The 13365-nt window shown below is 37.0% G+C and overlaps 1 protein-coding gene across 1 annotated transcript; it reads right to left on the reverse strand.

The window, feature by feature from the left end:
• Positions 1-319: 319 nt before the first annotated feature.
• LOC131158195 (protein SEH1) lies at positions 320-9230 on the reverse strand. Its single transcript, XM_058112882.1, has 8 exons — positions 8945-9230; positions 6301-6412; positions 5855-5955; positions 5123-5200; positions 4436-4591; positions 2826-2938; positions 2385-2511; positions 320-906 (listed from the first exon to the last, which is right to left on the reverse strand). The coding sequence occupies exons 1-8, from the start codon at positions 9110-9112 to the stop codon at positions 775-777; spliced, it is 987 nt and encodes a 328-aa protein (XP_057968865.1). The 5' UTR covers positions 9113-9230; the 3' UTR covers positions 320-774.
• Between the last annotated feature and the right edge of the window lie 4135 nt (positions 9231-13365).

Genomic DNA, 13365 nt, shown 5'->3' on the forward strand with positions numbered 1-13365 from the left:
AAAATCTGTTGATAACTTACCAAAAATTTTAATTTCAACTATTTATCCTGTAATCCCACTATGTGATTATAGAATGTATATATTTTCTTTTGAAATTTATTAAGTTCAGATGTATTAAAAAAACACAAACCTTCCAAAAAAAAGGCAAATCCTTGGAGGAAAGGCTTGTGTCTTTTTAAGAGACGGTTCTGATATTTTTAAAACCTCAAAGAAAACAACCTTAGGACAGATGATGATTTCTTTTGATCTTTTTTTTTTTCTTTTTTTTATTTCTAGGAAACAGAAAAAGGGGTGCGTAAATTTTGTCATAATAACTCACTTAAGAGACAATGATCTTTACTTTTTGTTAATACTGTGTTTGAGAGCATAAATTTAGGATCTTAAATTTGAACTTGGGTGAATCTGAATAAAATTGTATAACATCTTATCTGAATTCACACAAGTTCAAATACAAGATCTCTCCCACACAGAGGATAAATTCTTTAATGAATATACAAATTTTAAACAACAAATAAGATCAAGACAAAGAAGAACACAAATCATCAATTCCATAAAATATGCAGCTGTACGCCAAAGGCACTGTCAACACAAGTAGGCAGGAACAGAACTGATGTCTTCATGTTTGCCATACTCTGCCAGTCCTCATCAAATCTAACAGCTCGAAAAACCACCAGGTGAACCATAGCATTGGATTATATGAATTCTGGAAATTTAGAAGCACAATATGGTGATGCCCACTTCCTAGACTTGCACAAATAGAAAAGGAAAGGCAGATTAAGATGTGGGTTCTAATGCAGCTTGCTCGTGCCAAACACCGTTTAAGTTCGACTGCCACAAACGAACCACTCTGTCACCCCCAGTAGATGCCAGTGTCATTCCACTCATGTCCCATTCCATTTGCCAAACCTAATTGCAAAAAAATAAAAAAATCAACTACATGTTTGGCATGAAAGAATGGGATGAAACTGGATGGAATAGAATTGAATTTATAAATTCAAGTTTTCATTCTATTCCATTATTCACCCCACCATTCCATTGTGCAAAGGAAACAAGATAATTCATTTCCCTCTTTCAAACTAAACATGCACTCTAGAAATGCATTGCTAGTCTGCCACTATCTTTCAAATTTACAAAAAAATTAAAGATACTATGGTTTCAAACAGAGGGACCCTTAAGACTCGCGTAAGAGGGTTGCAGGACTGACCAAAGTAACCTACAATATAGAATGTCTATGTTCATGAACGAGGACAGGGTCGCAGTGTAATAAGTTCAGGGTATACAATTATATGATGTAAACCTGTTAATGGCACTTGTACTTTTAAAGAGTGAATGTTTGGTGAACTATTTCAAAGACCGTAAGAAAGATTATAATGCAGCAAGGCTCCTCCACTTTTACCACAAAAAAGGTCATAGAGAAGACATTGAATTAAAATTTTAGATCATCAGATTTAATATTCCAAAACAAAAATGTACCATGTTTTAGAACGTTCATACCGATCTGTGGTTTCCCATGCAGTTGGCATTTTCTGGTAACTATGGGTTTGATATTCTTATGTACAGTGGAGAAATTCAAACCATAGTATTACAGTGTTAAAGATCCACCATTAGATAACTAAATGAGTACATGAGATGATGGGTCCTGAGTTTAATAATAACATAACGTGATTTTATTGATCACTAGATGATAAGAGCATTTATTCAAAAGCAGCAAGCCAAGCCCTCAGAGCACACTGTTACCATGACCAATCACCAATCAGTTTTATTTAGTTATTTATTTTTGCTATGCTACTAGTAGATACAACTGAGTACATCATATCATAACCAAGTTCAATTCACTATATTCATACAATATTTTTATGAGGGGAGCGTTGCCCTAAGAATCAAGATGGCTTGAACCCAAGACCCAAGGGAAAGGAAGATTGAGAAATCCCACAATTTAAGAGCCAGAGCAAAAGCTCTTACGAATTTGCAATTACTTAGAAGGCACATAATTTTCATCACCCTATTCTTTTCTCTTGCACACCCCTTATACATCTTTCCAATCTAATTCAGCATGCTCCTGGCAAAGTTTTTATCTCCCCCCTCCCCCTCCGCCCCTCTGCCCCCCTGCTTTGTTCTCTGATATCATGTGCTTTAAAGTACAAACTCTGAAATCTTTTCAAAAATATATTATTTCTTGCTGGAAATTATCTCTTTTCTATTTCAAAGAAACTTAGGTGAGTCACTTCACACTTCAACTAAAGCTGACGTGATATTTAAATTAGTGTAGGAAATTTAACAGTCACTTTGAGTGTCTGGAACTCTGTCCTCCGCAGAATTTAAGCACTAACCTAGTAACCATAAAATAGAGAAAATACAACAAATCTAAAAGCGGGTATTGATACCTCTCCTTCATGACCAGAAAGCAATGCCACCTTCTCTACAGAAAGCCTTCCATCATCATCAGGGTTCAAACCCAGATGCCATATTGCAATACCCTTCTGACTTGCAACAGCTATGACCTCATATGGCCTAAAAGAAAATAATACAACTTCATTTATCTGTTTAAAACGTTAATAGGTCTTATTTCAATCTTCTCATCAACAAATGGAAGCACAAGTAGCAGAGGAGATCAAAACCTAAGGGCATTTTACACGCAAATATCCATCATTGATCATTCCATCATATTTGATGCCTATGCCACCAACATGGAAGAAGATCCGATGCATGGGATACAGGAACCAATCATATTAAATATCAAACATATGATGAAGAAGAATTATTCTGAAAGTAATTCACCAGTTCGTACAAAAATGTATTTATGAAAGAAACAGATGCATAATCACCTGCCAATGTTTGGTGCCCATGCAACCGCATAAACCTGATCACCCTTGTCCCCAGGCAAAGCTAACTCGGCAACTGGAAGCCACCTTTGATGGGCCTCATCGAATTCCCATACCTACAGAAATGTATTATGAAATTAACTAGGTCATTTTACAGCCCTGAAATTGTTGAATGAAATTGCCCAATATCGTGCAAATTGGTGGAAAACGATTCATGTAACTGACTCCACCAGGTGAGACTTAAAGCCAATTTGTCACCGTTATTGTATTTTGACATCCACTCGATTTATTATTTCACAAAAATATACTCTTTTATCTAAACTTAAGTATGCTTCCATTAATAAGGCAGCATGGTTTTAAACAGGCGTAACGGGAAGCAAGAGTAGCAGATGTTACATTAACGGGAAACGGGTGTAACGGCTGTTAAATTTTTTCCAAGCACGTTGTGCATATTATTGTATTTGCATGTTTTAAGCTTTTAATCCTCCTCCGAAAGAATTTCAGTGCATTTTGGATTCTATAGATCAACTAAGTTGTTTGATAAGGGCAAGAAATTTACGTTTGTTTTAAACCACCATTGATAGAAAAATTACACGTGTGTGTATTTATACTTTCTCATTATTCTTATGCATGACAAATTCTATGTGTGAAAAATTAATAAATAAAACAAAATAAATTATACACTCCATTAATTTATTAGACACATAAGACATGCGATTATACGAATAATACAAATATACAATAACTAGAAAAGAAAAGAAGGTTGAAGTTGAAAAATAATTTTTGTCAAAATAAAATATTTTCCTAACAAATTAGTATTTTCATATTATTAATTAATGCATCTCTTGTGAGTATTTTAAAGAATAGTAAATTTTGCATCATTATCATCCTCATTATAATCTTTTCTCCCTCTCGCCACAAAAATGAGAAGGAAAAGTTAAAAAATAAAATAAATTTTTGTTGACGCAACAGTCCTGTAGCGGTTACGTTTACATAACGGTCACAATCCATAACAACCACTACAGCCGTAATTTTTCTTCCCACCAATTTCAGTGTGCAACAGTATCGGGAACTCAAAAAACTGTTACATAACAGTCACAGCCGTTATTTAAAACCATGTAATGCAGGTTTAAATAACCAACTAAAGTGCTTGAGAATATTTGCAACCTCATGAATGTCCTACAAACATTGACTGCAGAAGCAAAGTCCTCAATCACACAAGTCCCAAACTTGCCCTCTACACCCATCGTCAAGAGTCATATAAAATAAAGCAAGTCTGTATCAAGAGACGATTTAATCATATCAAAATCAGGGTGTACCAATTACCAAACGGCGTTTTGCAACTGCAGCCATGACAGATGATTTGGATGCACGATATTATATGAACAAAGCTATAATCTCTAATTGAATCAATTTCTAAAATCTTAAAAATTTTAGTCAAGTCAACTATGGAGCCCCTGATGTATCAGGTTCAAACAAGAAAGACAATAACATCTTAACTAATTGGGAAAATGAACTTCAAATTCAAACAAAAAATGAGAGTGAAAGAGAGTGTGTTAAAGGGAGAAATGACCAATAACATCAGCCCACAGCCAAAGGCAGTTTAAGAGTACCTTGGAGGAATTGAACTGATGTATATTTGAATTAAAACCCAGAACAAAGCTTGATTGCCGCCTTTCAGCCCTTTGTGGATTCCAAGAGATAGATGCAGAAGAGCATGATGCCTTTCCAAATGTAGAAACTGAATCAATAACATTCTGAAATTCGGCCTGCAAACCAGAAAAGGGAGCATAATGATTCTTAATAATTAGACTCAAAAAATCTAATAAGCCAAGATAGATGTCAAAAATTCCCCACGCTCTCCCCACCCCACTTCCCCCAGCTAAAGGTAGAAGCTTGGTGGCAATGGTTAGCACACACAATTCAGACACTGCAGAAGCAGCATGAGTTACAATTCTTTTGAGAAAATTGGGGGAGTATAAATATAGAAATTATTTGGTTGAAGCATCAAGCCCACACAAAATTTCAGCATTTGCATTTTCTATCAAAAAATACAAAAATAGAAGCAGCCCAAAAATCTGGAATTCATATAGGACACCGAAAGGTCCAAAAAATTATTCCCATGATTAATGACGTCCAAAAAACGAAAAAGTAAAATGGATTTCAAAATGGAAAATAAATAAATAAATAAATAACTCAGGAAAATAATTTAGATACTGCTGCTTTCCAGCCTAGGCATCCTTTCTTCTAGTTCATCATGCCCAGCCTAGCATGCATCATTAATAAGATGGAGTAATCACCTGAAGTTGCCAATTCGTCAATTCTAATGGGTCATGGAGCTCATAAACTTTCACATGGCCATCTGTATATGCTGCTACCTGCAGAGTAAGCCCAAGCAACAGGCTTTAAGAAAAACGTAAATTATAATTGACAAATAGTACCCCAGAATAATAATGCAAGAATTTTTACCAACAGCCTAGATCATAGCAACAATATAAAAAAGACCTCCATCCACCAATGTTATCTAGAACAAAAAAGGGTAACACGTGTTTCCCTAACAAGATTTACTGTGATGCCAAGCTATTATGGAAAGTCTATCAAAAGCATTTATCAGCATAACTAAAAGAAAGAAATCAGATTTTCTCATTGGCAGGACCTGACTATTCCCAAACTTCGTTGTAGGAACGTCTTTTCTTATGCTATTCTATTTGGGGAGCAATAACAACATTTGCATAGTCATTTTCTTTGGAATGAAGGTACATTACATTTTCTCTCTGTTTTTTTTTTTTTTTTGTAAACTATTATATCCCTATGCAATTATATCCCTATGCAGTAGCCATTCCCTTCCTATCCTATTCAAATATGACCAAATATAACATCAGTTCTTCACAGCTTAGGCAATTTAATTTATATAGTTATAATGCATCAAATGGCCATATGTAGCAAGCATAAGAAGCTATTAGCAAATTGGCTTTGAAAGCTTGAACAAGAGAACAGATGTATAGGAGCAATTAATCAGATTAAAACCTCACCATTTTCAAACTTGTTTGGGAGACCCCAAACGCAATGTCTAGCACTTGACTTGAATTGCTTTTGAAATGTTTGCACAGCTTCCATTGTAAAGGTTCAGCAGCTTTAAAAAAAATGATTAATAATAAAGATCTTACATTTTTTTATCAAATAATGGCTATCCAAAAAACCATTTTCATTAAACAAGAGGCACTGTAGCATATTTACATTAACTATAACATTCTAGTAATTAAACTAAAAAATTTAACGGAAAAAAAAAAATGAAAACTTACATGAAAAGGGAAAAACTATAATGCTACACATTTTTGTAGTACCATGTTGAATCAATAATAGAAACTTAATGATTAAAATTCTATTAGACAGTCTACAAGACATTTTTCAATGAAGACTCGGTCGGCATCCATCAAAAGGCAAGAAGCCAAATTTAACACAGTTAACTCAAAAATACCTTCTGCAACCTCCTCCCACAATGAAAAAGCTCCATCTGCACAGATGCACGCTATTGCATCACCATATCCTGGAGGAAACCAAACAACCTTGACAACACTGGCCTCATGTACCTGAAAGGTTCAAGCTTATTATAAAAAATATGCAGGGGGAGAAGCAGGGAGTTAATGCAGATAAGTTCATGGGGATAACAAGAGCTTATCACTTCATAGAGAACTATCTTTCATGTTCAATTTCTCAGTGAATCCCTAATAGTCATAACCTTATGCCTTATGGCCACTAGTCGTGGACCATTTAGCAAAGATACAGACATAGCCACAACCATCCAGAATGTCGGTAAACCAATTTTTATTTTGCTTGTTTATTGTAGATGTCTATTCCAACTCACTGCTTTCTTACTTTAAGAGACATTATTGTGGATCTGAGTTTTCTTCTTGTTTGGAGAAGAATGAGGATATATATATATATATAATATTTTACCAATAATATTAGGTCTAGAATTAGTTTCAATTGTCCTAATCGATGCTATTAAAATGGAAAATTTTCAAATTCACTTAGTTTTTTGTATTCGCATCAGTGTTTTAAAAGGTGTTCCTGAGGCACGCCATGATGTGTTTTGGGCATAAAATGCACTAAGACGTAACTTAAAAGGCAGAACTCCTCAAATGCATTCGCCTCAGGGTCTGATGCTTAAGCCTCAGACCAAAAGGCGCAACTTTTACGCTTCATCTGGAAATGTGTATGCCTTTTGGGAGCAGACCTAATAATATAAAAAATATTCCAAAAAAAAAAAACACAAGAAGATATGTTAGGGCTTGACGAGCGTCACCCCCTCCCCCTTGACAACTAAAGGACCTGCGCAGAGCTTTTCCTTTTCCAAGTTGTTGTCTCTGTCTAACAACTCCTTCCAGCCTCTCGTCTCTCTCCAGCAACCCCTTCCGACGTATCGTCTCTCTCTGACAAACCCCTACAGCCTTTCATCTCTCTCCGGCAACGCCCTACAGCCTCTCGTGACCTCGTCTCTCTTTAGTGACCTCCTCTAGTGTGCCTTTTTCACTGATTGTCACTCTCTGCTTTGAGGTCTCTTCTCCAACTAATTCAACTCTCTCTCTCTCTCTCTCTCTCTCTAGCCTTGTTCGTCTCAGGAGACTCTCCGCTAGTCTGTCTCAAATTTGGCTTTTTCTCTTCTTTTTGTTCTGTTTATTTAAGATTTTAAACTTTAAAGCATGAAAATGGCGTCCATTTTGTGATGTTATGGCTCATGCTTATCTTTTAATACACATTATTTGAGTTTGTTAGCTAAAATTGGCCTATATGATACCTAAGAATTATGTTTTTATTTTTTTCTCCATTATTCTAAAATTTTCTCAATTTATACTCTATATATATATATATTTATTTTATTTATTTTTTTTAAAAAAAATACAATTCAAAAAGGCTTATGCCTCGCCTTACACCTTCACCTTTTAAAACATTAATTTGCATTATAAAAATCTTACTAAGATTTAACGTTTGTTTTTGAGACGGATGTAATAGTTTCATACTTTCATTAAATATTTGGAAACCTCATAATAATGGGGCTTTTAATAATGATTGTCCAAAAATTGGATAAATCTCATAAATATCAGGAACCTTTTAATTTGAAGATTGTTGGACTAACTTCTTTCCATGGGAGTAATTTTTCAGATTTTCTTTGGCTCAAAAAAGAGTTCAGGCATATTGTGTCGTCACCCCTAAGAGGCGTACCGGGTAGGCTATATGATGAATCAGGGATTGGTATTTTTGGATCATGTTCGGAAAAAAAAAAACAAAATATTATGAGAGATTGGTTTGGGCAGGATGATAGTAGAAAAACCTAATAACTTTGGAAATATAAACAGTTTGGTGACTGGAACACTTGCTTTGAGGGCTGTACTCCACTAGAGACGCCCATATTGACAAATTAGAGCTGGATGGAAATTGAAAGGTTTGAATGTTAATAGAGGAAATTAAAGGTTTAGTGCACAAATTGGAAGGAAGAAAGTATTGTGCAGAATACTAGAATGATGCTAGGTAATAAGGTGTGTTTGAGTAATCACGTTCGTCAGGCCAACAGAATTGCTGATAAATTAGCTAATCACTTACTTTTCAGGATTCAGTCATGTAGTTACATCACATTTGATTTATAATCAGGTAATGATACCTTTAATGATGTGTTGTATTGTGCACCCATAAATGTTTTAATTGTTGTAAAAATAATAATAAATTAGTAAAAACATAGAACGCAACAAACCCATTTGGTTCTACAATTAAGACTAACAATTAACTCCGCTGCGGTCAAGATACTTACAAAAGAACCTCATTGCAATCGTCAAAATCACCATTTTTAACCGATGTAGCAAAAATGTTGTATCAAGTCTGACTATTGTCAATACAATCCAATACGTGTTGAAGACATTGCAGCCCATAAAGATGACATACTCTTCTATCCATCCATCCATTGCATTTAGTCTACTCAAATGATTCCTAGCCCTCCTAAAACACATCTTATCCCCCAAAAGACTCCAATATCAATGTTCAATTCCAGAAATTACGGATTACTAAAATCACGATAAGTTAATATCTCAATGCTAAGCAAGCACATTCGTAGGAAAAAACTTACGAACCCTAAATCGGGAAGTGCAGGTGAGAGATGAAGACGAAGAAGAAGCTGGGTCCACCGTATCGAAAATGGCAAGCGTCCCGTCCGTCGAACCCGTCGCCAATCTCTGGCCGCAGTAGTTCCAGGTCGAGCAGGTTGTGTCTTTATCAAGCGTCGCCAGACACTTATCCATCTCTCTCTCTCCCTCTCTCTCTCTGAAGCTTTCCGAGTCACAAATGGAACTTAACTAGGGTTTTGCCTCAGAGGATGACAGTGGCGCTGCGTTGTTTCGGTTAAAGTTACTCCCCTGTGCATTGGAGGTTCTTTTTTATCTCTCTATATTTTTCAGTAATTATTATACTAATTAATAAAAACTCTTTTATTCAAAGAAAATTCAGATAAATTACTCTAAAAAATTACATTTAACATATCATCCATTTTCTTTATTTAATTTATTTACAAATAATTTTTAATATGTAACGACCCTATTATTATTTAAATAATAAAGAGGGAGAAAAATGGAAACAATAAAAGAAGGAGGCAATCGACTTCATCGACGAACGCTTTGCGTTCGTCAACGTCATTGCACTTTGAAGGTAATAACGGAAAATTTTTCCTTAGTCCTCGTCGACGAATACAGGGGATTCGTCGACGAGGGTATAACAGGACCTCGTCGACGAGGGCGAGCTTCATCGTCGAGAAAATATCGAGAGGATGTTTGGGCGACTCTGAATTTCGTCGACGAAGGGTAGGGTTCGTCGACAAATTGTCTATTGACCTCGTCAATGAGATGACGTGGCTCGTCGATGAAGGCCGCAGTATAAATAGCCTAAACTTGGTTTTTTCGCGTTATTTCCAACGTAAATCTCTTCTCTCTCTCCTAGACGGTTTTCCTTCCAACTTTCTTCGATTTCGGCCCCGTCAATCGCCGAATCGACGATCTGAGGCCACCACGACGCTCCTGGCGGAGTTCTCTTCAAATTTGTTAGGGCGGATCGTCGGTGGAATTGAGTTGGATTTCTCCTTAAAATCAGGGTAAGGTCTTTTATTCAGTTTTTGACCTTCTAGCAGTTGTATGAAATGATGTAGGCCAAGAAATATTGATATTCTGTTCTGGCAAATGTGGTTTGCAGGGTGTGAAATAGGAAGCCCTGCGGGTGTAGGATCAGTATACGATGAGGGCTTTTCGACAGTTTGGTAAAGGAAACATGCTATGCTAGGAAAACCTAATATGATTTCAGTACGAAGTTTATGTTTTTACCATATTAATATTTAGAGCAAAAATTTATGCAATTTATTATTGATGTTAAAGTATTTTAAATTATTGTGTGGCATGAGAGTATGAATACAGTATAGAAACATGTTTTTATAGTATTTTTAGGAACATGTTTTACAGAATATACAGACAATGAAAATGTGTTTACAATACCTTTCAAAATATCATGATTTTATATAGTTTTATAGCACCATAACAGGTAGAATTACAGTTTATCTCAAAAAAATACAGTTGATATAGTTACAGCTTATTACAGCGTTATGGTTATACAGTTATTACAGAATCATGGTAAAACAGTTAGTTGTATATAGAAACGTATTATATAATATCAGACCCAGATGGATCAAACAACAGAACACGGTACCGTAGCTACAGATATTCAGTTCAGAGTGCAACCACTTAACTCAGATAGTAAGTGGTATGAGGTCGATTGTGCCTAGTTGTGGCAAACTCCCCATCAGATATGGGTTGAGGAGGGTTGATCTGACCGAGGAGTAGAGTGGTTTACCCTGGTCAGCCAGCCAAGATAGATCCAACCTTCGGGCCGCACAACCCTGTCATGAGGGGTTAAATCATGACATACAGCCATCCAGGGAAATATTCTCAAATATTATAGTATTATCAGATTTTTTGAAATAGTAGTATTATTATGAAAAGTAATTTCATACAATTTGACATGCTAAATTATGTAGTTAAAGGTTTTATAATATGTTATATAGTATCAGTATTTTCAGTCTTAGTATTTGTACTACTCTTATCTCTGATTAATTTTTACAGATCCACATCTCAGTAGCCACACACTAGTAATAGCATGTTTCGTCTTACTGAACTTTGACTCATCCCAGTGTTGAATTATTTTTTAGATGAGCCAGTTGGGCGAGCGGAGCAGGCTCGCAGATAGAAGAGTTGTTAGTTTGCCCTTTTTTAGGGTGAGTGTTTTAGGGTTCAATTTTGTTAGCTCTAGTGTTAGTAAGAGTAGTTCTTGAGAGTACCGTGAAATATGTAATATTTGTGGAATTTTTAGACACTCTAGTATTATGTATATATATATATATATATAGGTTGTGTTTCATGTTATTTGCTTTCTGCTGTGTAGGAAATTGTTTTAATTTAAAATAGTAGAGGAGAATTTTATTTTTATAAGAAGGTCGTTACAACGTGATATCAGAGCCTAGGTTGCTAGGTTCCATAGACTTTAGAGTACAGCGGAAGTTATACCAGAGTATAGGAAAGAATTTGAGGTTTGTTCTGTGGTCTGGGTACAGGATTTTCCGTGGTAGTTTCTGTGTTTTTCCTGAGGTGACGATTTCAGGAAAACCATAGTAAACTATCGTCGGGTCGTGTGTCTAGGTTGCAGAACTGGATTTTGAGCTAAGATTGGGGAGAGCAGTTAATTATAAATATAGGATTTGAGTAGCATGAAATAAATAAGGTATGTGCAGAAGATAAGGTTCTCAAGTATGTTTCTTGTTCTCAGGATGGATCCAGGAAGCAGCGGCACAAATGCTGGGGGAGACAGCCAGGACCTTCCAGTATGGGAGGTGCCGATACAAATGTCATTCTGCGTAGCATCACCCAATAGGTGATGGCTGAGATGGCCAGGAGCTCCAAGGAGCGTAGCTATTCGATTGAGCAGTTTATGCGAATGAAGCCCCCATCTTTTGTTGGAGGGGATGACCCGATTGTAGCTGAAAATTGGGTCCAGGATATTGAAGAGACGTTGGTTGTGCTTCCTTGTACAGATGAATAGAAAGTGGTATTTGCAGCATTTAAATTGATAGGGGAGGCGAAACGCTGGTGGAGAGCAGCACGACTGATAGAGGAGCAGAGGCTGGTTCCAGTGCTAGTGACGTGGGACCGATTCAAGGAGCTGTTCTTCGAGCGATATTTTCCTACTATCGTTCAAAGTGCGAAGGCAGTAGAGTTTATGCATCTGTTACAAGGGTAGATGACCGTATCTCAGTACGCGGCTCAATTTATCGAGTTGTTGCGTTTTGCTCCACATTTAGCATCTGATGAAGAGAAGAAGGCGAGGAAATTTGATGAGGGACTAAGGCAGAATCTATTTGCACAGGTGATTCGTTTTAAGGCTCAAACTTTTTCGGAGGTTGTAAATAGAGCTGCGATCATTGAGAGTGGTATTTAGAGGGGTTTAGTAGCTCAGAGTCAGAGGAAAAGGTCTATGCCTTAGGGTTTCTAGGCTGGCTCCAGTAGGGGTCCATGGAAAGGAGGTCGTGATAGAGGAGATCAGAGGCAAACGACAGGACCGCGTGAGAATCAAGACACGTTGTTTTTCCCGATATGCGAGAGATGCCATTCGAGGGAGTGCTTGGCTGGGAGAGGTGTATGTTACCACCGTGGGAGACTCGACCATATGGCATGTGCATACCCAGGACCGTAGGACTAGGTTCCAGCTCCCAGGCCCTATCGGCGAGGATATCAGGCAGCTCAGGGAGGATATTAAGTGCCTCGTGGTGGCCAACAGAGGAATGTGGCCTCAGCGCGAGTGTACGTTCTGACACCAGGTGATGCTGAGGTTGCAGCAGATGTGGTGACAGATACATTTACTATTTTATCATATCCATACATTATTCTTTTTGACTTAGGTGTTACTCATTCTTTCATCTATGCATCTTATGTTAAATTATCTAAGAGTGAGACCCAGTCATTAGATTTAGCACTGTCAGTAGCTACACCCTCAAGGTTAGTGATCAAATGTCAGAGGGTACTTAGGGGCTATCCGATAGAAATTCAGGGGAAAGTGTTACCAGCTGATCTGATTGTATTTGATATCTGTGGGTTTGATATAATACTGGGTATGGACTGGTTGGCTGCCAATCACACCAGCATTGATTGTCATCGGAAAGAGGTAATTTTCAGACCCCTTGGCACGCAGGAATTCAGATTCGTTGGTTCACAGGTACGTGCTCCAATGCAACTGGTGTCAGCCGTGCAAGCAAGCAAATTACTCCTAGACGGAGGTCAATGGTTTATAGCGTTTGTAAAAAAAGTATCTGAAAATGAATTAAATATTGACAGCACCCCAGTGGTACGAGAATTTTCAGATGTTTTTCCAGAGGAGTTACCTAGGTTGCCTCCTGTGCGCGAGGTGGATTTTCCTATAGATTTACCTCCAGGGACTGCGTTTCTAAGGTTGGCTCTAGTCGAAC

Source organism: Malania oleifera, chromosome 6, assembly GCF_029873635.1.
Source record: "Malania oleifera isolate guangnan ecotype guangnan chromosome 6, ASM2987363v1, whole genome shotgun sequence".
Taxonomy (NCBI): Eukaryota; Viridiplantae; Streptophyta; class Magnoliopsida; order Santalales; family Ximeniaceae; genus Malania; species Malania oleifera.

Bases quoted from the DNA above. Each gene is read 5' to 3' on its own strand.
- LOC131158195 (XM_058112882.1), bottom strand. From the start codon at position 9,112: ATGGATAAGTGTCTGGCGACGCTTGATAAAGACACAACCTGCTCGACC. The intron at 4,592-5,122 runs GTGATTACTCCA...TCTGGTTTGCAG, and splicing joins TGACGAATTGGCAACTTCAG to GCCGAATTTCAGAATGTTAT. The intron at 907-2,384 runs GTATCAATACCC...TTTTGCAATTAG, and splicing joins TTTCTGGTCATGAAGGAGAG to GTTTGGCAAATGGAATGGGA.